Source organism: Miniopterus schreibersii, assembly GCF_964146895.1.
Source record: "Miniopterus schreibersii genome assembly, chromosome: X".
In the NCBI taxonomy this organism is placed as follows: Eukaryota; Metazoa; Chordata; class Mammalia; order Chiroptera; family Miniopteridae; genus Miniopterus; species Miniopterus schreibersii.
The window spans coordinates 24,569,855-24,597,514 of NC_138104.1; the positions used below are offsets into that span (position 1 = coordinate 24,569,855).

Sequence of the window (27,660 nt, forward strand, 5' to 3'; positions counted from 1 at the left end):
TTCAACTCTAGTTAGTGAAAAACTTCCTAACAGAGCAGTCTGAATGTAACAGAGCTGAGTTGGGAAGTTATGAGCTCATAATCCTTGAAAATTTTCAAGCAGAAGCTAAATGACCATTTATTACAAATGTCATTGAAGTAATAAGTGGAATACTGGACAAGGTGTCCTCTACATTATATGGTAATATCATCAGCAGGGAAGAACCTTTCCTTAATTCATGAGATCTTAGGTTGGAGAACATAGTTGTATGTAGTGTAATCTCCATTTTATACCTTAAATTCCTCCCATTTATGTAAGTTCTTTTTCTACTAGAATTTCAGGAAATATAATGAGTGACAGTCCTCCTTATAGATTGTGAAGGTGCTATGATAATCTCTTGCCTTCTGCACAGCCAGAACAGCTCTTCATCCCAACTTCTATGTTTCCACAACTTTTGTATTTCCATTAGCCATATCATACTCCTTATAGTCATCTGAAGTTTGAAAGCTCAAAATTTATCTCTTATTCTTTATTTGGAATGTTTTTATATTCTTCCCTTCCTCTTCTTGCCATTACAATCTCATTATTTCATGCCTCACTTATGAAATGCCTATATGCTTGTTGGAATAAATGGGTGGTTGGTGGGTGGGTGGATGGATGGATGGATGGATGGATGGATGGATGGATGGACAAGTGGGTGGATGGTTAGGTGATTCAATGACTACAACTTCCTAAGTGGTTTCTCACTTCCTACATCCAGACTTTTTCCATTCAATACTACTATGAATGCTGCTGCCAGTTTAATAACATTAAAGTACTGATATCGTCATTTTACTCCCCCCAGTCCAAAGCCACAAGTGATCTCTACTAGATAGATAATGTCCAAATTCTTTTCTAGCCTTGCTTTATCTCAAACTCTTCATGATTTTAAGAAACAAAACACTTAAGACCACAGTATTTTTCACTGTCCCCAGACACATATTCAATTCTAACTCCAAGATTTTGCCATGTTGCCTTTTTCTGGAATGCCCTTCCTCTTTTTCTCTATATAGTCAGATCCTATCCATTTATGAAAGTTCAATATAAGTCCTACTTCTTCCACTAAGCCTTCCCTTGACTTTCACAGATGTCATTGTCACTTAAACTATATATTTACTTCCATTAATGCTTTCACTTTTCCCAACTGCATTATAAGCCTCTGGATACTAGAAAAGGTAATTCTTTTTAGCATTTCTCAACCTCCTTAGTATAGTGGAATGTTCTATAAGAGACTAACATATATTTGTGGAAGGGCCTTCCCAATCACCAAGGGGCTATTTCTTAGACCTGTTTCTCCTCTTTCCACCTTGTCACTTTGAATAAATACCAAAAAAAAAAAAAAAAAAAGGAGAAAGACACCAGGTCTTGGAAATTTTTATTTATTTTGAAATCTAATTTTGTGAATTGGTATAAGAAGAATAATGGTACAGGTTAAAAATTGAGGATTCAAGATGATAAAAAAACAAATCATTGTTTCAGTTCACAAATTCCTATGAAAGCTGTGAGAAATTTTATCAAAGTAATTCTGTCTTTTGGAAGTCCTGGTGTCACCTGTAGCTTTGCTTCCAGCTCAGTTCCCAGAGACATTATTCATGGCCATTCCACTGTCCCTCCAACAATTGGATCTTGATTCTAAGTCAGCACATTTTGCAGGCAGCTAGCTTTTAAACTGAATTATAATAACATGGTACCTATAAACTTATACCCACTCAAATTTGGATATTTTCAACATTCCAACTGCTTAAAAACAGACTGAGTCAATAGAAGGAAGCCCATGAGACCATTTATATCCCAAACTTCACTAGTCACCAGACACAGAAAGTTCTTAGGAATATAGTGATATAGTAAGTTATAGCCTATGAGATACCTTATACAGAAAATGTTCTTGTTGCAGTACCAAGACTTCCCCCACAAATTACTTCAATTAAGAGCATTAGCTTTCTCTCCATGCTGTTTTAAAAACATATAACCTGTGGGCCCCTGACATTTGCATTGTGGCTGTTGCCATGAAAAATGAGGGTATTGTTCCTAAGTGTACTCACTTCAACCAGTGGTGGCTCAGGCTAGGACAGCTGCCTTGCCAGGAAAGGGAACGTAGTCATCAGAAGCCTTTCAACCTTGTAGTGTGAATTATTACAAAACCTGGGCTAGCACACCATGAGCTGTTTCCAAACAGGCTCTGATCCAGATGTTCATAGTAATACATCACCCTGGTTATTACTGAAGTGCCTACTGTGTCCTTGATCCTATGAGGGTGCCAGCTCTCTCCACTCAATCCAGACAGGGAATTTGATTGGTAGGTATACCCGGGCTGCAGATAAAACTTCCTTTGGGCTTCAAGGAACTTCTGTCCTGATTGTTTTTTTGTGTGTGTTTTTTTACTTGATTGGTCTAGGTGACTGTTGCTGCAGGGAAAAGTTTGGTAAAGACCTAGATACAGAGGGAGGTGAGACTAGCTAAGTCAGGAGGTTCTCAAACACCAATGTTAGAAGAAAAAAAAACAACCTTCCTTTTAGTTCACCTTTATCTCACACACTCACAATGGCCTGAGCACTACACTGAGCAGCCCCTGGTTGTGGAGGGGTGATACTAAGGCTGGATTGCAAAAGCTAAAACAACACTGCTTGAGAGACTCCTTAGAGCATATCTTCTGAGAGAGAGTAGGTAAGCAGACATGCAGTCTCCAGAGGGGCGGATTTCCTTCACCATGCATGTTGATGTCTTAGCTGTTCTCTACCTTGAACGCCTTCATTTTCTGAACTTAATTAGGTCTACAACTTGCCCTGAAAACACCTTGGAGGATCCATGCATGTCTTATATTTATTCATTGGGCCCAGAGTAAACTAAGATGTTAGAATCTTGATAACCAGAGGTGCTTTTCATTCTGAGAATGAATTTTGGCATTAATGGGGAAAATTCTGAATAATTAGGTCATTTGTTACACTTATAAAACAGAACATGGGTAAAGCCAATTTTTTTTATTCTCACCTGAGGATATTTTTTCCATTGCTTTTCAGAGAGAGTGGAAGGGAGAGAGTGAGAGAGAGAGAGAGAGAGAGAGAGAGAGAGAGAGAAAGAGAGAGAGAGAGATTAATGTGAGAGAGACACATCAATTGGATGCCTCCCCCACCAACCCCAACCAGGACTGGGGATCAAGCCTGCATCCAAGGTACATGCCCTTGGCCAGAATCAAACTCGGAACCCTTCAGTCCGCAGGCTGATGCTCTAACCACTTGAGCCAAACCGGCTAGGGCAATTTTTGCTTTGTTGGGGAAAAGGCTGAGAATTTGGGGATGTAAAGTAGAAGAGACAGATACCAGTATGACTTAAAGTCCTTACCTTCTCCCCATGTTGACCCTCTGCTTTGATACATAAGTTTCGTGTGGTGTATAGGACTGGTCTGAGGCAAAAGTGATGTATGCCCTTAATTTCCTCTGGTTTCTATTCATTTTCCCTTTTATCATTATTTTTCCTATCCAGATGCCTGTCCTCAGCCCCTTCCTCTAAAGGTTTTGTTTTTACCTGGCTGTCACAAGTGAAAAAAATCTATGAAACTTATCTGATAAATTAAGGATGGATGACTTTATCTTTGGAGCCAACCCAAAGATACTTGTATTTTACCTAGTTTGTTTTTTAAGACATAAAGTAATGAAATTGCAGTGTTTGACACATTGAAGCCAATAGGCTATTGAAATTATTAGGGCAAGAGAGTCTTCTGCAGGGTTCCTCTCATGATACCATCTAGGAGGCAGTTTTTCAGCCTAGTATAAAGGGCCTAGGTCAGAGCCAAGAATAGGATTGGCATATCATCCTGAGGTGCTTGCTCATGGAGCATGTTTCCACAGTAGGGAAATAACCCTCAGAAATAACTCCATCATCTCAATGTCTGGCAGAATGGAGATATGTGTGGGTATCTATGAAGGAAGATCAGGCCTATGGCCATCTCTCCACCTATGGAAAAATGACTATAGGAATCTGAGGTCTAGAAGGAAGAAAGTTGCTGCCCAGGCTAGAAAGTACTGTCACTAACCTGACTGAGGTAGAAACCAAGGATGACCTTGCAGGAGCTCTTCTAAGTACTTCTCCTTAAGTAAGATAATAAAAAACTATTCATTGGGCACATACCAGGATGCCAGGCACTGTGGTAAGTGCTGTTAACATTATTTCATATAAAATCCTCACAAACACCATATGAGATAAGTAGCTCTCATTTACATGATGCTCAGAGAGGTTAAGTACTTTGCCCAAACAACTAGTTAGCAGCACTACTAGGATACAAATTTAGGTCTGTCTGGCTTCAGAGCCCACCTCTTAAGCCAATACATTATGCTGTTAATTTCCAATTTTTATTTAGGACTAGAAAAAGTAGGCTAGCCCGGCCGGGCGTGGCTCAGTGGTTGAGCTTCGATCTAGGATCCAGGCGATCGGGGTTTGATTCCCGGTCAGGGCACATGCCAGGGTTGGGGCTCGATCAATGACTCTCTCATCATTGATGTTTCTATCTCTGTCTCTCCCTCTCCCTTCCTCTCTCTGAAATCAATAAAGATATATTTAAAATAAAATAAAAAAAGAAAGAAAAGAAAAAGTAGGCTAAAAATGCCATCAAGCCTTCAGAAAATAGAAGTGGGACTGGAGGAGGAATGCCAACCAGTTGTGTAAGCAGTCTGAAGCATAGGTTGTATACATATCTTTTAAAAAATGCAATTTGAGATTGATTTTAAGTGCAGACAAAAGCTGTAGCAGTTTATTATAACTGGCTTAAAGCAGACCTTGAAGGATTCTTTTAATGAATAGGCAAGACTAATTTTAATTAGCATAGAAATTTTTTGTAAATGGAACTTGAGGGAGCCAACACACAATTTGTTCACCAATATTTTATTAAACATCCCTTCTGTGATTTTATAGACTCTTTATATTTGCATTATGAATGAGCAATGAAGAATTTGTTAGGAGAAGGGATATGCATGCCAATTTTGATGTCTTGGATATTAATATTGACTGTCCCTTCTTCCTGAGTAGCAGAGTTGTCCATTTTAACTGACAAGCTGAGGGAAGGGTCACTGTTTGACTGTTGTGGGCAAGAGAATGGCCTTCAGTGTTTTCCTGCTACAAATCTATAGGTACATCTGGCCAAGGACATTCAATAGATTTCAATAGATTCCGAATGAGGTGTGTCAAAAGAACTTGATGGTTTGGGAAAAGCCTCATTCCAAAAAATGGGTAGACATGTGAACTTGATCTTAGCTTCAAACCCTTGTCATGTGGGCATAATGGACCCTTAGGACTAACCCCAAGCTCCCATCCTAGGGAGAGGCTCCATCTGAAGACAGGGTGAGCAGACCATTGCCATCTGTTGCTATTCCTGCACAGGCCACTGCTAGGAAATCTTTATAGGTAACATCTGCTGCAGAGATGACTGCCTGGCACTGGACACTGATGGTTTGGGAAGTGACATTCTGGCACTTGGATGCTAAGGGCATTCTTATCTGCAAGCAGTTGCACTAGGGATAACTCCCAAGAGTTTCTGATGCCAGGATTCTTCTGCATGGGCTCCAGCTTCTGGGTGGTTGTCCTATTTGATGGAATGGGAGTAAAGGAGCATGCTGGGGGAAAATCATTCCTGACTCAGTGGGATCACCAGATGTTTACCTGTTACCATTTACAGGTATCACCTTGCCTTGTATTATTCCTGGACCATATGGTCCATCAGGATTCCCAGGAACCCCAGGATTCCCAGGTATGGAATCCCAGAGAAAGCCCAGAGTATAGCCTGGTAACATTTGGGGGGGGGGTCCACGTTTCTCCTGAGAGGGCAGCCTTGAGTATTGAGAAGATAGAATGGCTGCTGGAGTTCTGTGTGGGGAGATAAGATTAAAGGATGCCCTCCAAGAAACTAGGATTCTTTACTGAACACCACAAATCCTACCTAGCCACACTGACTCACATTTCCCCTTACCACTCACATTTGGGTTTTCAGGTCCTAAAGGGGCCCGTGGCCTCCCTGGGACTCCAGGCCAGCCTGGATCATATGGAAATAAAGGAGAGCCTGGAAGTCCAGGATTAGTTCACCTCCCAGAATTGCCAGGTAAGGAAAGAAACTTCTCATCACCTGCTTCTCCTTTTGTGTGAGTGTGCATTTGGATTGTGGTAGCCATCCACCAGTTGTAGGGAATTAGGTTTGCATTCTGGTATGAGTAGGATGGTTTTGATTTCATACTCAGGCAAGACAGAGTGTAGAGCTACAAAAGGACAGCATATCAGGGCAAATAAGGGCCATTTGAGATCAGCTAGGACAATCTCTTCACTTTCAGATGAGGAAACTGAGGAGAAAATAGAAAATGAATTGCCTGTGATTACAAAGCCAGTAGTGATAGAGCTAGGACCCTGTCAGTTTGTCTGGCTGCCAGACCTATGGCAGTTTCCTGGATCAACTCCTTAAAGATCAGAGAGAGATTTAGATGAGTCAGAGGGAAGTTTTCCATTGCTATGCTTTTGCTCACACCCTGATATTTCAGCCTGAGCATCATTGTTCTACACTGCACCAGTGGTTCTCAAACTGTGTTCCCTGGGCCAGCAGCATCAGCATCACCTGGAAACTTGTTAGTAATGCAAAGTCTCGGCCCCTTGGCAGAGCTACTGATCAGAAGCTCTGGGGTAGGCCCAGCAATCTGTGTTTACCAAGTAACCTTGCCCCAGATGACTCAGTTTAAGAACCACTTCTCATCTGTAGCACAGGGATCACCTTGGGCTATGTGCCCTGGGATTTATCTGCGCCTCCGTACCCCCATGACCCAGAAAGAGGGAGGCATGACAGCAGGGGTTTGATGACTCCAGCAGAGTCCTTTGACAGGAGGTCCCAGGTGTAACCAGTCTCTTCAGCTACTGTAGAAGCCCCAGAGTTGCTGGGTTCTGCCCAGGTCACATGGTGCAGTCCCTGCCTCTGAGCAAGTCCTCCCAGGACCAGAGACTCCTAACCTTTAAGAGAAGCGTGAGACATATTGTTATTTTTAAAGATATTTATTTTTATTATTGAGGTACAATTGACATATAACATATTAATTTCAAGTGTACAACATAATGATTCAATAGTTGTATACATTGTGCAATGATCACCATATAAGTCTAGTTACTACCTGTCACCATACATAGTTACAGATTATTTTGTTGTGATGAGAACTTTTAATACTCTAAGCAACTTTCAAATATGCAATACAGTATTATTAACTACAGTCACCATGCTATTCATTACATCCTCATGACTTATTTTATAACTGGAAGTTTGTACCTTTTGACCCCCTTCACACATTTCCCACTTCTTCTACCCCCTACTTCTGCCAACCACCAATCTGATGTCTGTACCTACAAGCTTGGATTTTTGTTTGTTTGTTTGTTTGTTTTAACTTTATTTGTTTGTTGGCTTTGTGTTTTTTTTAGATTCATGATACACATTATTAATATGTTCACTTTCATATAGGAAAAAATCTGTCTCGGAGACCTCTACCCAAATCTATGGCTTCTAAATCTCCATGGCCTTTTATTTTTGCCTCTTTACATTTAGGATTTCCTGGACCTCGTGGGGAGAAGGGCTTGCCTGGGTTTCCTGGGCTCCCTGGAAAAGATGGCTTGCCTGGCAAAGTTGGCAATCCAGGTTTACCAGGTTCCATGGGAGCCCCTGGTGACATCTTTGGTGCTGAAATTGGTGCTCCGGGGGAGCAAGGCCTACAGGGATTGCCAGGGGACAGAGGATTTCCTGGAGACTCTGGCCTTCTAGGACCCAAGGGTGACTCTTCTTGCCCCACTTATTTAACAATTGACAGAAAACCTTTCTGTAACCCGGTATACTTGCATGAACATTTGCATGAATCTGGGGCGATGGGTTAATGAGGGGGTTAAAAAAAAAAACTCATTTTGTTCTGTCCCTCTCTTTTGGGAACTTTTTCTTAAATTGCCTGAATTTATTCTCCTGTCTTAGTAATTCCAGAAGCAACTATAACAAATAGTCAGGTCTCTTGCAAAGCCTCTGATTAACTCCTAGGAATAGCAGCAAGGCTGGAGCTGAGACTACAGTGGCACCTGGGATGCATCTGGGATAAGCTTTTCCGGGGGCAGTTGGTTTGGTGATGAGTCCCTGCCATCATCGATCCAGGTTATGATCATCTGCCCCCTCTTTTCATTAGGTTTGTCTGGAAAGTCGGGCTTGCTAGGTCCCAAAGGTGAGCAGGGCAGCCCTGGAACACCAGGCCACATGGGACAGCCAGGCACTCCAGGGACTATTGGTTTACCCAACATCAAGGGCAAACCAGGGCTGCCAGGAGCACCAGGCTTTCCAGGCACTTCAGGTAGGTCCTTTGAAGATGGAGCCCCAGCTTGTCAGACTTAAGCTAGGCCCTGGTGCCCTGAGGGGCAATAGCAGCAGTGTAACGTGGACAGTGTTGAGGAGGAGACCACTTTCCTAACCTCTCAATTTTCAAATCTCAACTCACCCTCGAATACCAAGCAAAACAGGTTTCTGCAGTTTAGCTTCCAAAATATTACCACAAATCCCACCCCTCCCCCATGACCTCCCTCCTCCTATTTATGCTTCAGCCTCCCTCCCGCCTTCCCCAGTTAGAGAAGACATCTTTGCTGTGGAGGAGGGTCTAGCCACCTCCATTGCTTTCACTGGGGCCATGGGGAACCATTTGGGTTGGGGAGAGGCTAGAACAGGGTGTGACTGTGTGGTGGCCTCCCTTTCAGGGGAGCATGTCTCTAAGGACCATGGCCAAAGTGTCTCTCACTGGGCAGTGGGGCCTGACACTTCCTTCCAGACTAGTGTTTACTGCTTGTCTCCTCCTTCACCACCCTCCCCACATGACTATACCATCCCTCCTTACTCCTTGCCAAGTGACTGAAATTGAGTTATTTACAGCACCACTAATATTCTTTTCATCCCTTTGTCCTTCTGTGTTTCTGGGGTCTTCACTTAGACTGTCCAGGTGAGGAAATGACACACAAGCTCACACACTAACACCCCCACCGACTTTGCTTCGCACTCAAGGAATTATCTTACTATACACTATAACCTGGAAAAGCCAGGGGTCCCTGAACTCATGCTGTGGGGTTGGCCCCCATTGAATTTCATTCTCTTGTGTGGAATCCTCTTCACAGCCTCACATTAGAATCCTGGGGCTTTCAGATACTTGGTGCTTTTCAATCCATAGAAAACCAAGTCAGCCATTCATTTAGGTCCTCAGGGGCCCAGATACCTCTGTAGTCACTGATTTAATCCTTTGGTTTTTTAAATTTCCTTGCTTTATACCTGAACATTCCACTTTGGCAGCGGCTCAGGAGGTTAATCCCATTGACCGATTTAAAGCACAGTGAAAGAAGTCTCCAAATACCTAGGAGACCAAACGGGCCTTGAGGTTTTCTACAGTACTTGGCTATAGGGGGTCTTTCAACCTTAATACCAAGGAACTGGCTGATTTAACTGCTTGCATGAGGGATTAAAAGGGCAGCCCTGGATCCATGGCTCCCTGGGAAGCTGAAGCAATGGCTCAGCTTTAACCTCTGCTTCACCGATTGGCTCAGGAAACGGCCATTGTGGAGTGATTCAGACTGGAAATTCCAGGAAATTAGAGTCCATTTGCCACCCTGGCTTTCCAGAGCTCCATTCAGAGGCTTAAGTTTGAACCACATTCATAAAGGGGGAAGAAGTTATAATCAGAAGGAGTTTGTGTGCCCTGCCAGTTACTGTGCCATGCTGGAACTAATAGCCAATGTTGTGACACTGGGTGGTAGGTGCTAATGCTTCAGCCAACTAAGAACTCTGCCTGTTAGCAGCCTGCATAGGCCATTGTTAAAGAGCAATTTACTAAAAACAATCAGAAGCCATGGAAATAGGCAGTGGCCCAGATCTGAACAGAGACTCACTTCATAGCTGTCCTGTGTTCTCTCCTGTGTGATTCAGGACATCCTGGAAAGAAAGGCCCAAAAGGTGAAACAGGTTCTCCTGCATCAACTGGCAAGAGAGGTCTACCTGGGCTGAAAGGCCTTCCTGGACCTCCAGGATTAATTGGCTTCCTGGGGGACTCAGGGTTGCCAGGGGACACTGGGCTACCAGGCCTGCCAGGTCCGAAGGGTAAGTGAAGTGATCAGGAAGGACCAGTGGGTGTCATAAAGGAGCATCCATGCTGCTCAGCTTGCCCCTTCCCTTCTGCCTAGGAAAGGGGGATGAGGTAGGAAGTGGGCAGGGCTTTTTTTGACAAGGTAGCTGGACAAGGCTAGTGCTAAGAGTCAAACTCACTACCTGCTGGGTGGAACACTGGCCTGAATAGCATGGTCAGTAAAGCCCAAGACAGTAGTAGCCACACTGGGTTTACTCATTTGTGCCACCCCTACCAAAGAACCTGATAGTTCTCATTTTCTGTGATTGTCCTGCTAGACACCATAGGTTGGGTGAGAGGCATTTCTACTTTATACAGTGGGAAATGACTGGTCTAAGGTCACACAACTGGTTAACAGCACCAGACTAGATAGAGCTCATCTCCCTGCCTCCTGGCCATGGGCTTTTGTGTGTGCGTGCATGTGTGTGTGTGTGTGTGTGTGTGTGTGTGTGTGCGCGCGCGCCACACATGAGCTCTATTTTGAAAAATCAAAAGACAGGTGCCTACTTCTTCTTTCCTCTTTGTTGCTTAGTGTCATATCCTTGTTCAGGGAAATGGTATAATGTGTAATGACTAAGATGTTGGGCTTTGGAGTTAGAGAAAACTGGATTTGAATCCCTTCTCTGCAACTTCCTAGCTGTGTGACTTTGAGTAAGTTAGTTAACCTTTCTGAGCTTCCACTTCCTTGTATTTAAAACAGGGATAATAATAGAAGTTCTTGTTTCTCAACAGGTGAGAAGGGGTCTGTTGGACTGATAGGTTTTCCAGGGATGCCAGGTCTGCCTGGTATTCCTGGTACAAGTGGATTAAAGGGAATTCCTGGGTTGGCCGGAAAAATGGGACCATCCGGATGGGCTGGTAGCCCTGGTGAAAAAGGTGAGCTGGGGAATTGAATTCTGGAATTACCATTCCTGCTTCCCAGGTACATTTTCTTGTTCAGCTTTGTCATTCGTGTGGCTTGTAGCAATTCTGTGTTAGATAATAAGATTTAGGGCTTCTGAATGAAGTCCTTTTAAACCAAAAGACCTAATTTCTTCTGTTACCACTGCATGTTAGAGGCCTTGTCATATATTCCCAGATGCTCAACAGAGGACAGTTTTGAGTACGGTCTAAAGTTGCTTGTGGAGTTTGGGCTTATTGAAGGACAGGGCATGCACGTAAATGCAAAGTTGGGGAAATGGGCACAGAAGAAGCTGGAAGGGCCTAAAAAGGGTGCCTAGGGGGAGGGTGCGAGGAAGAACTGATATGAAAGGTCAGCTCATGCCTCACCCCATGTCTAAGCTCCCTCTCACACAGATCTCATGATCTCCATTCCTGCAGGAGACAGAGGTGACCCAGGGCCAGTGGGAATTCCCAGCCTAAGACCTCCAATGCTGAACCTCCAGTTCAAAGGAGACAAAGGCTCTCAGGGCTCAGCTGGATTGGATGGATTTCCTGGACCCAGAGGTGCTGGGGCCGGGAATGGGCAGGAGAAATGCCCAAGAAAGGTTTCAGAACCAAACTCAGATCCCTTCCTGAGAAAAGGCCCCACACTACAAGGCCCCCCAGAGTGTCAGTGTGGGTTGTGGCAGGGGTTCCAGAGAGGTTGCCTTCCCTGCCCCTTAGAGGCACCTGGACTTTGAGACTGCCGGTTTTCATTGTCACTGTTTAACTGAGATTTTGAACTACAGACCATTGTACCCCTGGAGGAGTCTTGCAGATGGTGGGGCATGGGCACTGAGCAGCTTTCCCAGTGCTGGAGCTGGAGTGTACCTGACTGGTGCTCCATAAGGCTGAAGCACCACCTCTACTTCCATGCTAACTGTCCCCAAGCTATAATTTGCCTGCTTGCAGCCCAGAGTAGCTGTACCTTGGGAAGCAGATTTCTCTTGCCCAGAGTCTTTTTCCAAGCCATTTGCTTCTTTCCCAGGTGAGAAAGGAGAGGCTGGCCTCCATGGGCCACCAGGCTTACCTGGAACTCCTGGATTCCCTAGTACCATCAAAGGACTTATTGGGAGACCTGGCTCCCCTGGCTCCACAGGACTGCGGGGCTTACCTGGCCAGAAAGGCTACCCTGGAATCTCGGGCTTCCCAGGAATGCCAGGAGAAAGTGTACGTGTGCACAGATTTTTGTCTCCCCACCAGGAAACGTCTTCTATAGCAAGGGGATATGTCCCCATTTCCCACCATTTTGATCCCCACCCCTCCCCCATCTCACCTTAGACAGAGCCTTCTCCTTGCATCTGACAGGTCTTTCCATCCTTTCCTGAACACCCCCTCTTCTGGGCCTTTGTTCATGCTCTCTCCCCCAAGTGGCAGACTTCCTCCTCTGCAATTACCTGATACCTGCCCATCCTTCAGGCCCCAGCCCAGGTGCCTGCTCATCCAGAAGTCCCTGAGCTTCCACCATTCTGACACACTCTCTTTCTCATTATTTATATCCTTCCTAACCTGTCCTTTGTGGGTCTGATTCTCTCAATGAGATTGTTAAAACTTGAAAACAAGAACTGCCTCACATGCTATTTTGTCTGCACCCCACTGCCAGCATCCCACATTGAGTTTGTACATCATAAGAATTCAGTACAGACTTCTTGATGTTTTGATTTCAGAAACATCTCTATTAGCTCTGAAAGAAACAACTGGCAAAGAATCAAATCCAGTTTCTTTGGGTTGTTAAAAGGTAGAGTGGTAGAGTAGGCTTAACAATGAGAGAGACTTAGATTTGAATCTTTGTTCCATTATTCATTAGCTCTGTGATTTTGTGCATATTGCTTAACTTGCTCACTTTTCTCATCTGTAAAAAAATGGGAATAATATTTATACCTCCAGACAGAAGTGAAGATTAAGTGAAATGATGCACATAAAGCACTTAGCATTGCAGCTGGTGCATGGCAAGCCCTGAAAAGTAGTACAATAATAGGAGTAGTATTGAAGGGACTAAATGAACTGGATCACAGAACACTAGTGCTCCCTACAGGCAAAGTCCCTCTTCTTTAAAAGTGTCAGTCCATTTGGTGGAGAGAACACGCACACACACACACACACACGCATGCACATATCCCTGAAGCAATTGCAAAATAAATAGTTGTCAACTGGATGGTCCTAACTACTCACACTCTGGAAGGGAAGAAATCAAAGTGGAAAGCATTCTGGGAGGAGTCCAAGCACAGGCGAAGGCTAGAATTAGTAGATATGACAATGTGCAGAAAAAGCCAGGGGTATGGAGGGGATGTCCTGGGTAGTACTTTAGTGAGCACAGTGACCCAGTCCAGAACTCAGACTCCACCCAAGGCACTAGGTAGCATATGTCTTTACTGGGTACATCTCAAAATAAGTCAAAACCATACCAGAAACCAGGAGAAAAACTATATTGGTGGCAGCTAGCATGTCCACTTCCCAGATTCAGAGAGTGTGTTGGACATTAGCTAATGAAGCAATTTTTCCTGTGAAAATGTAACATTGGCCCAAATTAAGACTCCAAAACCTACAGCCTGTTACCTGGTGACAGAAAAACGTTGTGTTCCTTGCCGAACCTGTGGCAGAGGGCTAGCCCCGCATAGTGAAGCAACACTTTTTCTTGTGCATAAGGGCTCCAGAGCTTTGGCATGGGTAGTGGTAGCCAACCACAATCTGCAGAGTACACCTAGTGCCTGGCCTGACTGTCACAATCTGTATTTTGTAAGAGACTTACTAGAACACCTTGATTTGCGAAGATTCCAATTTTAACAGGCATTAGGAAGTTATGAATGACAAGACCAGGATTAACTGAAGATCAAATCCCTCCCCTGAAAAACCCCAAGGATACATTTCCACCCATTGCTCATTACCTTGCCCTATGCAGGATGTCAGGTCTTCCCTTCCACAGTCCACTTTTGCCACGGAGTATATGATAGACATCCCTCAGGCAGTGGCTCAGGGAGGTGACAGGGTGTAAGAGTGGAAGGCCCATAGCTTTGGGCAGAAATAATGATTCCCATATTGCTTTGAAGGGTTCACAGGGTCTCAGTGGAGCTCCTGGGCTCCTAGGAGCATCTGGCTTCCCAGGTTCAAAAGGTAAGGAGCATTTTCTTTTTTACTGTGTTTTTTCCCAGAGCAAGGTGAATTTCTAGCAGGCTCAGGGCTCTCCTGGTGGGGTCTGGGGGTGGAGGCTCTGTGTTTAGGGGAAAATGAGTTGATTTAAGTTTCCCCTTTGGCTAAACCCCCATTTGCAGTCTTTGTTCCTCAAAGACATGTGACAAACCAGTCTGTTCAACCCTCCTGCCTTCTGTCTTCCGCCTTCCAGACTCAACAGCAGAGGGAAACCTCGGCTCTAGAGTGTCTCTTACCCTGCTGAACCCAACCCACTGAGCAAGAAAAATTCCCATCCTTGCTGTCATCATTGTTCCATTCTGGAGATGTTTTAGGGCCCTTTCCATTATCTTCTCTGCCCATACTGGGCCTAGTGATGTGTTTCTCAATGGAAATATGCTGCATGTAGCAGCATTTCATGCCAATAACCTGGTAGCATCTAAGCCCTTTGTTGGTGATTGGTCACTTTTTACCCAATGAGTAATTTTATCAAGGAGCTCCTCTGGCTATACTGAATCTGGAAAGATTTTTGCCTTCAAAAGATCTCCTTGTAACAAAATGAGCTATAGCTTCTCTGTCTATTTGAACAATGTCTTGATATACCCAGGAGATCAAGGCCAGACACTTGGACTTCCTGGTAGCTCAGGACCTAAGGGACAACCTGGGGAACCCGGCTCAAAAGGTAAGGTTGCTATACTTTTGTCTCATGTGTCACAGATTCCTCAAAACTGAGGCTTGGAAGGAATTTTGGAGGTCAACCCTAAGTTCTGCAACTTCTATCCAGTGCAGAAAAATTCCTACCTGGCGTGTGTCCACTCACAGGCAGCACAGTTTCCCCCAAGCAAACCATCCTACTCTTTTTTTCAAGACTTGTACCCTTATATGGGATAAGTGTAAGATCTGTGGAATAATGGTATCCACCCCTTTAGTTTATAGTTATCTAAACTGATTCTTGAACATTTACACCCATTGCTCCTACTTTTAGGGACACTCAGAACAAGTTTACTTACTTTTCAATTGGACAGCACTTTTCAAATGTGAAGACAGCTGCCATGATCCTTTTCAGAGTTTTTTCATTGGCTTTAGCAACTTTGACAGTTGAAGTGGTTTCACCTTCCTGCTCCCCCTCCGTGAAAGAGGAACACACTGCCCCAAATGTGACCTGATCACTCAGCATGTTTCTTGATTTTTAGGTATGAAAGGAAAAGCTGGACTAGTTGGTGACATGGGTTTTCCTGGAATTAAAGGTGACAATGGAAAAGTTGGTATTTCTGGAGATGTTGGCCTTCCTGGCTCCCCAGGTACCATGCCACATGACAACTTTATTCTGAAAAAGTTAGGATTACTGTCAAGGCATGACCCATTCTGAACTTCTGCCTTGGTTTTACTTTTAGGACTCCCTGGGATTGCAGGCATGAGAGGAAATCCAGGACTTCTAGGTTCTCCGGGCCACCCAGGGTCACCTGGGCCCCCGGGACCCCCTGGCCTAATAGGAACTAAAGGTATATATATTTTGCAGAAGACAGTGGGGTAAGGGTTCTTTCCCTCAAAAAAGGACAGCAACTTTTTATTTGGAGACACTAGCTCGAGTTAAGACATATTCAGGAGAGTCATTGACTGGGCCCCATGAGAGATAATGGGAAAGGAGGATGAAGAGGAAGAAAGGAAGGCAATCATAAATGGGAACCTAAAAACATAGAATTCATGGAGAGGAGAGTTATCAAGGGAGGTCAATGTCCTGTCATATAAAAGCTTTTCCCTTACTTAGAGATTGGGCAGCTAGTCTCTGGGAGCTGGCAGCTCTAGGAATTGGCATTGCTATTCTGAGTTCTTCTTCAAGAGACCTAGTTATCTATCACCCTGTTCCTAAAGCTATATTGGTTTCTAATAAGTCAGGAAAACCTAAGATGGAGTGTATAGGTTAAGGGTGGTCTAGTCTCCCTTACAACATTAAGTAATGCCTCAAGAAAGACCATGACCTTTAAAATGAGGACTTCGCAGACCAGCCAGTGTGGCTCAGTTGGTTGAGTGTCATCCCATGCACCAAGAGGTCACCAGTTTGATTCTTTGTCAGGGCACATGTTCGGGTTGCAGGCTAAATCCCCAGTAGGGAGCTTGCAGGAGGCAGACAATCAATGCTTCTCTCTCATCGATGTTTTTATCTCTCTTTCCCTCTCCCTTTGTCTCTCTGAAACCAATATATATATATATAAAATGCAATACCTTTGGGGACAGGACCTTTTTCTGACCCTTCGTGATTTAGAGTTGCTAAAGCCATTTCTGATATTCTCTCCCCTTAGGTTATCCTGGAGTTCTTGGTTTGCATGGACTAAATGGGCTTCCAGGAACCAAGGGTACCCATGGAACTCCAGGTAAGGAAGACCATCAAGGGCAGGAAGAGAGCACCAGCTCTAACAGAAGCCTGGCTGAGGCTGGCCATGAGTTCTTGACAGTGGTATATCCCATATCCTTGGACTCATAGATCTCTTTGCCAGCCCCCAATTTGGTCTGCCTTGATATGGGGAGAAAAGATAGGGTTTGTCTTTCTACTTGAATGAGTTCTCCTCCCTCTTATTTCAGGCAGGCCCCTAATAAGTGAGCTAAGCATGAGGACCTCACCCCCCTCCACTGAGTTCTGTCTCCCCCCACCCTTCTCTCTGCATCTCCTTCTAGGACCTAGTATAACTGGTGTGCCAGGGCCAGCTGGCTTGCCTGGTCCCAAAGGAGAAAAAGGTTCTCCAGGAATTGGCACTGGAGCCCCAGGTAAACCAGGCATGAAAGGACAAAAAGGTAGCCAAGGTAAGTGACCCCAAATCAGGCCTTGTAGAAGCTGAGTAAGGCCTGGCTGGGGAGCCAGGGTTGGGGTTTGTCAGAGCCATGCAGCTCACAGTGTTGAGCTGTGCATGTCTTTACATCTCTGGGAAACTCAGAACCCAGTGGAACAGACTGCTGAGAAAAAGAGGGCAGGCATGCCTAGGGCTTTCCTGGGAAGGGTTATCAGGGAGCAATTCAGAGAGTCCCTTCTAACCTCCAGATTCCCTCCCACTCTCCCTTATTTAAACGCAGGGCCTCTCTTGCACACCTGGCCAGAGCCTGGGTTTAATGGTTCTGAGGGACAGGGCTTGTCCACTTAGTGGCTTGTCAGAAATTCCTCAGTGTCCAGTGTGGATGGCACTCCCAGGATTCTGGGAAAGCAGTGTGGCTGCTGGAAGGAGCCCAAGACTAAAAGGATAAATGTCTCCCTATGACAGGCACACAGCAGGCACTCAATTAGGATTTGTTGGGTTTACTAAAAAGCAGGTTTTGCCCTAATCTTGGCCCCTGACTCACACACTGTCCAAAGTCCCTTTCTGAGCCTCCCTCTCCTCACCTCTCAAATAAGGAGAGTGAATTCTGATTATTATACTCTCCTTAGGAATGTCCTGAAGACCCATATATATCCCACTCAGTATAAAACAGGAAATGAATTTAGTGTAACATCATGGCTAAGAGTATGGGCTCCAATGTCAGACCAATGAATTCAAATTCCAGCTCTACTTCTTACTAGCTATATGACCTTAAACAAGGAAGTTACTTGTATCTCAGTTCCAAATGGACCCCTAGTTTTCCTTTTTTATAAAATGGGCATAATAAGAGAGTCTACGTCAAAGGTTTGGTGAGGAATCAATGAGGAGCAAGGTAATGTATATAAAAGCACTTAGCATAGCATCTCGGACATAGTAGGTTCTCAAGGAATGTTGGCTATTGTATTATTACATGTTAACTGGGGAAACATATGTGCAAAATGTTCTGTTCCTCATAGTTCCCGGGCCTGAGGTCCCATATTTTACTTATTTATGTGCATGTTTGTATAATGTGCATGTTTGTATAACATGCATATGTTTTCTAGGATATATATTCATACATTAATTCATTTCTTGCTATATTTTAAATTGGTGCACCTGCTGTCTCTGTTTATTCTTTCTTTTGGTCTGGACCAACCTGTTCTTTTCTGAAAGCCAGCAGGTTCTCCAGAATGAGGGCTCAAACAAGGTCTGAGCCCATAGGGAGATTGTGTGACTCCTTCCACAGGAGATAGAGAAGAGGGAACCTGGATAGAAGCAAAGGGGCATTGCCTTTTCCGTTTTCAAATCTAGACTGTGAATGCCTGGTCATTAAATGATTAATTTCCTTTAGCTCTCTGAGGTAATAAAATCACAATTACAAATGCAGTGAACAGCACATGTCAAGATGGATACATTTCAAGAACATAGTGTTGAGGGGGGGAAAAAGCGAATACCAGAGGAATGCATTTGGTATGATTCCATTGCTAAATGTTCATAAATAAACAAAAACAATAAAAATATTGTTTAGCATACAAATATGCATGGTCAAACTGTGAAGAAAAGGGAATGATGAACACAAAATTCAGGAGTGAGTGCTTCTGAGAAGGAGGGAAGTTGGTGGGATCTGGGAAGGGCATGCAAAGGTAATGCTATCTTCTTTTTCTTAAATTAGGGGGTTGGAACAGATGTTCATCATATCGGGATTATTTTTACACATCATTTCTAAATTTTCTTATGTTTTTCTCAATATCTAATTAAAACAATTTGTTTTAAAAGTAAATATCATAACACACACCCCTCATAGGAATTTATCTCTGGTTTGATCATAGAAATGAGTGTAAAATGAGGAGTTACCCCTAAGGAAACTTCCTAGAGCAATCCCTCGCCCTTTATATAAATAACTCCAAATTACACTATTCATTTTTATATCTGTACTAAATATTTAGAGGCTGAATTAGTATAATTAGGGATTTTTTAAGGCTCTTACACTGGAATGAGTCGGAAAAATATGCCATCTTGAGTTTTCATATGCTCATTTAAAGTGGTTTTTTTTTACTACTTTATTTCAGATTTAATGGTAAATTGGTGTTAATTATAAAATAAAGAAACAGGTAAAAAGAGGAAGTGGCTCCAAAAACTGAAATGGGAATTTTTATAATCCGTGTGCTGCCCACACTTGCTCTACTATATATATGTGTGTGTGTGTGTGTGTGTGTGTGTGTGTGTGTGTGTGTGTGTGGTGTCTCATTTACTGGTTTTGCATAATTTCAGCTTTTTTTTTTCCAGGAAAAAAACAATATTTCTTTGTTTTCAGATATTTACTTTTGTGAAAATGAAAATAATTTCAAAGGTTTATCAAGAAACAGTTGACAATATTAAAAGTAGTACCATGTGACCTTGCAACTAGTTGTTCTTTGTATTTTTATTGTTTCTTTTTCGGATCTATAATAGTTGGAGACTTCTCTTGAAATTTATTTTTTTCTGTATATTTCCTCAGCATGCAATTAATTAATGAGCTATTAAAAACATCTGAATTAACCAGTCTACCATCTTTCCTACAAGTTTTCATGGATGTACTTTTACTATTCCTTACCTAAATATGAAAAACTCAGCATTAATATAGTCAGCTTGTCAAAAAATAAAACGCAACTAATATCTTTGAATTTTCTTGTCACAAACAAGAAATAAGAATCTCAAACACCAGAGTAGTTTATCAATCAGATTGAATCTATTTCTCTTCATTTGAGTCATCTCCTAGAATATACCAATGTAATAAGCACATTTCTTCCATGCTAGAAGTATAATACAAATTTCTACATTTGTAAGTATGACTTTGATGTGTTTTCCCACCAAGAGTACCATCTACGTATTCAATGTGTGCTTATTAAATAAATCTTCTGTCACCAGTTGAAATTTTTTTGTCTTGAACATATTATAATAGAAATAATTCCACAAACAGAAAACTTGTAAGGCAGTTATTAAAATTAGCAAACAAGTATTCTGTATCTACTCTAATAAATGACTATTCTCTTTGGCCAAAAAGAAGGAAGGGATTTAGTATAGAGAAATTTGTTCTCTAAGCTCAATTAATCAAGCATTCAGCTCATATCGTGAATTACCTATAAAAGTGTTTTCCAGTTTGCCTAGAAGACCTAGAAGTTAGCTCTAGAAAACATCGGGAAACACAGTCTGACTGGTTGGGGACTGTGCCCCACCCTGATCTGTAGCCTTTTCTGAGCAACATCAGACATAACTGGCTAATTTAATGAAATGTGCAACAGGAACAGTACATTTAAAAATACTTTGGGAAACTTCAATTCCAGGTACTACAGTCATACCACCACCACCCCGATTTGGGAGAAATCTAAAATACTTCCATTACCAGTGAAGTTAGGGAGCTAGAAATTTCCAAAGCTCTATCCCAATTAAACGCAGCATCTGCTGGGAGGGGTAAGTGTCTGGACCCTGTCAGCTACTGCATCTGCTGGCTGCCAAAGTAGAATGAAGGGAGAAAAGCCCTCTGCTGGCATCTGCTGGTCTGGCAACTACGTAAGAGCTCCCATTTTCTGTGTAAATATCCATTTTCTCTAAGAGAGCCTGGCCCTTGCCTGGGCACACAAAGTCCATGCAGCTCCTTTTATTTGTTCTTTGCAGGTTTCCCAGGTCTCCAGGGCCCTGCTGGTCTCCCTGGTGCCCCAGGTCTCTCCTTGCCCTCAGTCATAGCAGGACAGCCTGGAGACCCTGGGCGACCAGGCCTAGATGGAGAACGAGGTAAAGACAGGAAGCCCGAAAGAGGGGTGGACATTACCTTTTGTCTGGAGTTTGGGGAGGTCCCATATACAGTCCAGCCCCATCTATATGGTTGGACATGCATGGGGCTGCTCAGCCCCACTTCTCTCCTCCAGCAGGAACAGGGAGGACTGGAATGGGCTGCATTTTGCTAAAAGGGTTTGGGAAGGTCTGGGCACTGGGACCTTACAGACAGCCAGAGAGCATTTTCTGCCTTGGGGATGAGCTTTGGCTTCCTATCAGTCCCAAGGCTTTCAGCACTGGCCACTTCCTGCTCACTCGCCCTTACTTATCCCTCTTTCCATCTCATCCCTAGGCCGCCCAGGCCCCCAGGGACCCTCAGGTCCCCCTGGGCCATCCTCGAATCAAGGTGACCCTGGTGACCCTGGCTTCCCTGGAATTCCTGGTCCTAAAGGGCCCAAGGGAGACCAAGGAATTCCAGGTTTCTCTGGCCTTCCTGGAGAGCTAGGACTGAAAGGTATGGTTGCTTGCTTAGCTGGCTGATGGGCCCTTTCCCACTCTACAGTCAGACATGGCTCCTTCCTGTAGCCCTGTGAAGAGAGGCCAGCTGATAATGCTCTTTCCACCCTCATCTCTGCCTAGTCTCTACTCCCCACCACCAGTACCACCATGCCAGGCCCTGACTTGCTTTCCTTTGGACTTTGCCAGGCATGAGAGGTGAGCCTGGCTTCATGGGGACTCCAGGCAAGGTTGGGCCACATGGAGACCCAGGATTTCCCGGGATGAAGGGGAAGGCAGGCCCAAGAGGTGAGTTGAGAGCATGTACCAGGCTGGTTGTAAGCTAGAGGGTGGGGCCTGGGGGTGATGTCCTTCAAGAGTCACTGTACACCACTCAAGAAAGCCTGGATGCCTCACACAGCTGGATCAAGCTCTTCCAGGTAGGCAGTTTGGCAATATTTCTGCTTCCATCAACTCCCAAGACTGAAAGCCACTGCTACTTTGCCACCATGGATACTGCCACTGGTCTCCTCACTCTGCATTAGTGGGCATTGGGTTTGCATTCAGGTTACCACTCACCCATTTGCTCAATCTGGAAATGAAGAACCATCTTTCCCATCCTTTACCACCACCTCTGTGTCTCACACACATCCAATCCATTAACAAGCCCTGAGGATTCCATCTCCTAAATGTGCCTTGCATCCACTCACCTCTTATCACCTCTACTGCTACCACCTAGGTTGAAGCCATCAACATTCTCCATATGAATCACCACAGTGACCTGCTCACTGGTCTCTATTTCCATTGTGCCCCTTCCCCAATAATCATTTCTCCGCACAGTGGTGAGAAAGATCTTATAAAAACTTAAGTCATCCACTGGCTTCCTATGGCATACAAATTAACTATGGCCACAAAACCCTATGTGGTGCTTCTCTCTTTATTCTCATCACCAGTCCTTTCCCTTTGCAGCTCACTGTGCTTTTAGCCTCATTAGCCTCTTTCAGATATCCAAAAACACCTGACCACAGGATCTTTTAACATGCTACTTCTACTTCCTGGAATACTTTTGCCCCCCTTCCCCAGGTCTTTCTAATGCTTCAATGGTCTCAGCTTAAATGTACTGCTTGTAAGATGTCACTTATCACTGTCTCTAAAGCAGGTTCTCCATTTCATAGCCCCCTCTCCTCCCTCCCATTGTCACGGTACTGTTCATTTCCTTTGTAGCACTTCTCACAATTTGCAGTAAGATTAATGGTATTTTTCAGGTTATACATTTTTCACCTTTATCACCAGACCATAATCTCCATAAACATGTCTTATTCACTGCTCTATCCCCTGATCTACACAGTAGGTGCTCAAGAAATACTTGTTCAATGAATTAATAAGGAAATTGGCTTGTTTGGCTTTAATAGTAAGTCAGCTGCCTGGATTTGGGGTCGTAGGCTGTGATTCCAACTGAACATCTGGTATTAGAGCCATCCCCTCAGCCTCCTTGGTACTGTGTTCTGACCAGTGAGTGAGTAAACCAACCACCTCAGCCCTGAGCCAAGTCTCAAACTGTCAAATTTACAATAAACACTTCCTGAATTGCCTACCACGTAGCAGGCCCTGTGCTGAGCCCTGAGAAGACAAGATAAATACAACTTAGCCCCTGCCATCAAGAAGCTACCGATCCACTGGGCAGGTAGATGGGTAAAGAGGACATTGTATAAAGTGTGGTGAGAGCTGTCCTGGTGGTATTCAGTGGACTATGGGGACAAAGAGGAAGATCAGAAAGCTGTTGATTTTGAGGCAGAAAGGAAGAGTTCCAGGAACCCACCCAGGCTGCCTCCTTGGCTTCTGCCTCACATTTCCATTCCTCTCACCTGCCCATAGGCTTTTCTGGCCCCCCCGGTGCTCCTGGCCAAACACCAATTGCAGAAGCCATCCAGGCCCCTCCTGGACCATTGGGTCTACCAGGCATTGATGGTATCCCTGGTCTCACAGGGGATTCTGGAGTTCAAGGCCCTGTAGGCCTACAAGGTAAGAATAGCATCAGAGAAAGGGGACTTCTCAGGGAGCCGAGACAGCCTTAGCTGAGAGGCTGAACAACTGGCTGGAAGGCCCAGCTCCAAGGGGGTGCCTTCCTCAAGCATTTCCTCCACTCCTCACAGAGTTGCCAAACTTCTTGCCAGGAGGACCAGCAGTTGTACTTGGTTTTAGAGGATGTGTGCGCAGGGCATAACAGCTACTACAGTTAGCTTGACCCTCGCTAACATGCTGCTGAGAGGAGGGCGTGTGGAGGGGGATGAAAAGCAACGGAGAAAGCCCAGGGCTGGAGGACAGGAAAACCGGCTTCTAATCTCAGTTTTCCCCTTGACTGGAGTAAGTTAGCAGTCTCTCTGGGCCTCCATGTCCTCATTTCTGGCATGGGATGCCAGCAGTGGCCCTGCATTCTTCTCAGCATTGCTGGGAGGATGAGGAAGGGAGGAGGAAATAAATGTGAAGTGGATCAGAAGGGCTAAATTTAGAGTGCAGTCACAGGGCCCAGATGCCCCAACATGTACTAAGGATTAGCCCAGGAGGCTCAGCCCTGAGCTCAGTGTGAGTGCCAATGTGACAGCCAGTGCGCCCTCTCCTGGTGAGTCCTGGACATGACATACGAGTCCTTTTTTCCCAGATGGCTCCTCCAGACCGTCCATATTGAGTACCCCACTGTGGGCCTTATCTCTTTGTAGGCTCCAAAGGTTTACCTGGCATCCCTGGCAAAGATGGCCCAAGCGGGCTCCCTGGCCCACCTGGGGCTCTTGGCGATCCTGGTCTCCCTGGACTGCAAGGCCCTCCAGGATTTGAAGGTCTGGTGATGTGGGCACTAGGGGCAGAGGGTTTTTGTGAGGGCTTGAGGCTTGGTGGTGAGTTAAAATCTCAAATCTGAGAACTAGGAAACCTGGTGGTAAAGCTTGACACTACCCAGAGGCTGGAAAATTTGGCTCTAATTCATTCGCTCTGAGCCTGTGAAGGATTAGAGCCCTTTCTCCTGAAGAGAAAGGCCTATTCCAAATCCTTTTCTGCATTGTCTTCCAACTCTTTTTTTTAAAATTCATCTTCATTGTTGAAAGTATTACAGATATCCCCCTTTTTTCCCCATTGGTCCCCTATACCCCGCATCCCCCCCCCCCCCGGCCTTCACCACACTATTGTCTTTGCCCATGGGTTATGCTTTGATTAATCTCTCCCCAACCACTCCCCCACCCCCACCTTCCCACTGAGATTCATTGTCTGCCAGCTCTTAAGAGCTCTGACTGTATTGTATAGCATGGCCCCCTGTCCTGCACCTCCCCTTTTCTACCCAGGGATTCTTATGTGGATGGGAGGGGGTGGTTCAAGGGATAAGAAAATTTGAGATCAGGTATGGTTGTTCTGCTACTTACCTCCCATCTTATATCAGAGATAGCAAATCAGTTGTCCTGAGTAGAGAACAGTTCTGGGACTCAGTGGGAAAGTGGTACGATCATTTGCTATGGGCAGGAGAGGAGGGCGTAATTTTGCCCCGATAATCCCAACTATGCTTATGCTGTCTCTGATTCAGCAGGTAAAAGTATTTAGTTACTTCCTATGAGAGCCTGCAAGGCTGGCCAAGAAGTATTCTCCTCTGCCCCCTCTTAGAAAACCCAAAGACAGGTGACTGTGGGAGGGAAGCTGAATAGTGTGCTTTTGAAAATGGGGATTCTGTAACTAGATACAGTAGTCCTCTGTTATCTGTGGGGGATACATTCTGAGACCCCCGGTGGATGCCTAGAACCACAGAGAGTACTGAATTCTATATATACTGCTTTTTCCCTATATGCATGCCAATGATAAAGTTGAACTTATAAATTAGACACAGTAAGAGATTAACAATATTAATAATAGAACAATTATAACAATATAGCGTAATAAAAGTTATGTGAATAGCTTTAGGGTCATTATTAAGCAAAATAGAGGTCACTTGAACACAAGCATTGCAATACCTTGACAGTTGACCAGGTAACTGAGAGGGTTACTAAATGACTATGGGCAGGGAATATACAATGTGGAGATGCAGGACAAAGGGATGCTTCATATCTTGGGCATGACAGAGCTGGATGGTGCAAGATTCCATCATACTACTCAGAATGGCACACAATTGCTTAAAACTTATGAATTGTTTATTTCTCAAATTTTCCATTTAATATTTTTGGACTGTGGTTAACCATGGGTAACTGAAACTGCAGAAAGCGCAATTCCAGATAAGGGGGGACTACTGTGCATCTGAGTTGGCATTCTAGCTCCACCACTTGCTAGTTGTGGGACCTTTGAGCCTCAGTTTACTCATTTACAAATTGGGGTAGTGAAACTGTGCCTTGCTCAACTTTCAACACAAAGTAAATAGCTGCTGTTATTATTGGCTGTACCTGGCTCACCCCTTTTCTGCTCCTTTTCTTGCAGGACCTCCAGGAAAACAGGGCCCCTTCGGAAGGGCTGGATTGCCTGGACAGAGTGTGAGAGTGGGCTACACCTTGGTGAAACACAGCCAGTCAAAACAGGTGCCCCTGTGTCCCACTGAGATGACCCAGCTGTGGGTGGGTTACAGCTTGCTGTTCGTGGAGGGGCAGGAGAAAGCCCACAACCAGGATTTGGGTAGGTACTGACTCTGACAGCCAGCCCTGGCCATCTGTCCCCACAAGAACCAAGAGCCATGCTCCTTGCTACACCCAGCCCTTGATAGGCCCACTGTTGGATAGTGGGTTACATACAGTGGGTTACATACTAGCTCTGGAGTCAGACAGGTCTGGGTTCTAACACTAGCCATGTACCTGGGGACAAGTTATTCAACCTCTCTAAGCTTCTGCTCCCTCCTGAATGGAACAAGGCTCATTCTAGTACCTATCTCATGAGGTGGTGTAAGGATTACAGGAATCACCCAATGTAAAACGCTTAGAACAATGTTTCGCGCATGTTAAGCATCCAAAAATGTTAGCAATTAGTAGTAGTAATAATAATATGACCTGTGGGGCAAGGATGATTACCCAAGAATTAATTGTATTGTCTCCTGGTATGCTAACTCTGAAAAGCAGACTCACTCTATTAAATGCTGGTTTTACAAAGCAGATTAATTAGGGAGTCATTATTCAGTTTATAAAAAGATTTTTTCAATATCAAACATCCTTGGTGCATTAAAAATAGGATTTGATCAACAGACTTCAGTGTGTGTACATTGTTCAAGGATGGTAAGGAGAGGTGTCCCTGTTCTGGCACAAGCAGTTGGATGTAAACTCAAACCACCATCCAGCCAAGTCCTAGTAGCCCTGAGCATAGTCCCAGCCCTGCTCCTGCCCACCTTTTCTCCTTCCAGGGTTTGCTGGCTCCTGCCTGCCCCGCTTCAGCACCATGCCCTTCATCTACTGCAACATCAATGAAGTATGTCACTATGCCAGGCGCAATGATAAGTCCTACTGGCTCTCCACCACTGCCCCCATCCCCATGATGCCCATCAGCCAGACCAACATCCTCCAGTACATCAGCCGCTGCTCTGTGTGTGAGGCACCCTCACAAGCCATTGCTGTGCACAGCCAGGATATCACCATCCCACAGTGCCCCCTAGGCTGGCGCAGCCTCTGGATCGGGTACTCCTTCCTCATGGTAAGGCCCCAGCCCTTAGTGTAAAGGCAGAGAGCAGGGATCTCTGGGAGGGTCCCTCAGACTGGTTTCCAGGTTCAAGGGACATGGGGTAGAAACCACAGAGTTTGAAAGGAAGGAAAAATGCTTGGCCTGGGCTTGGCTAAAGACAAGAGAGCCTACTTTTGCATGAATGATATGTAATTACAGGTGGGAGTAGAAAGGGAGTTTGCACCCAGTGATTCAGGGATGAGAATACTTATGAATCAATGGCACAGGCCCTGACATCTTTATGCATGCTTATTATGCCACAATCAAGGGAAGGAAGAGGAGCCACCCAATTTGGATAGACAGTGAGGGACAAGCTGTCCCCACTTACGGCTGGGACACACTGTCACTAGTCAGGCCGGGCGTGGCACTCCCATCTTTTCTGCCCATGGTCCTTCTACCCACCTCCTCCCAAAAGGCTCAGATGAGGGCATGGTGTGTTTCCAAGCCCTTGCTGGGATTTCTGCTGCCTTGTCATTTCAATGAGAAGGTAAAGGCCACCCACACTTTGTGTCTTGATAAGAAAGAGCTGAGAAAATCTGTAAGCCTAAGGCAGCATCAAGTCCTTCACATGACATTCCATGAATAACTGGGCACATTAAATGAGTGAAAGGTCAGGTTTAGGGCCAGGATAACTCCCAGGGCAAACCAGTGTAGCACCTACTGAAGTACCTGCTTTGCCAGAGCTTCTTTGCTAAATCACCAGGGGTGAG

General features: G+C 44.7%; 1 protein-coding gene across 3 annotated transcripts in view; it reads left to right on the plus strand.

Annotated features, from left to right (window-relative positions):
- COL4A6 (collagen type IV alpha 6 chain) overlaps positions 1 to 27,660 on the plus strand; it is a 294,921-nt gene that overhangs the window by 264,088 nt on the left and 3,173 nt on the right. For all 3 annotated transcript variants that reach the window (XM_081125610.1, XM_081125612.1, XM_081125611.1), the window contains 21 exons: positions 5,684 to 5,755; positions 5,996 to 6,103; positions 7,577 to 7,798; positions 8,196 to 8,357; positions 9,968 to 10,138; positions 10,896 to 11,039; positions 11,484 to 11,609; positions 12,073 to 12,254; positions 14,132 to 14,195; positions 14,818 to 14,892; positions 15,404 to 15,511; positions 15,605 to 15,712; positions 16,511 to 16,582; positions 16,884 to 17,009; positions 20,690 to 20,806; positions 21,141 to 21,302; positions 21,494 to 21,592; positions 23,159 to 23,305; positions 24,001 to 24,117; positions 25,730 to 25,921; positions 26,637 to 26,923. In XM_081125610.1, the coding sequence (XP_080981736.1) occupies positions 5,684 to 5,755; positions 5,996 to 6,103; positions 7,577 to 7,798; positions 8,196 to 8,357; positions 9,968 to 10,138; positions 10,896 to 11,039; positions 11,484 to 11,609; positions 12,073 to 12,254; positions 14,132 to 14,195; positions 14,818 to 14,892; positions 15,404 to 15,511; positions 15,605 to 15,712; positions 16,511 to 16,582; positions 16,884 to 17,009; positions 20,690 to 20,806; positions 21,141 to 21,302; positions 21,494 to 21,592; positions 23,159 to 23,305; positions 24,001 to 24,117; positions 25,730 to 25,921; positions 26,637 to 26,923 (2,861 nt within the window). The remainder of the gene's footprint in view (positions 1 to 5,683; positions 5,756 to 5,995; positions 6,104 to 7,576; positions 7,799 to 8,195; positions 8,358 to 9,967; positions 10,139 to 10,895; positions 11,040 to 11,483; positions 11,610 to 12,072; positions 12,255 to 14,131; positions 14,196 to 14,817; positions 14,893 to 15,403; positions 15,512 to 15,604; positions 15,713 to 16,510; positions 16,583 to 16,883; positions 17,010 to 20,689; positions 20,807 to 21,140; positions 21,303 to 21,493; positions 21,593 to 23,158; positions 23,306 to 24,000; positions 24,118 to 25,729; positions 25,922 to 26,636; positions 26,924 to 27,660) is intronic.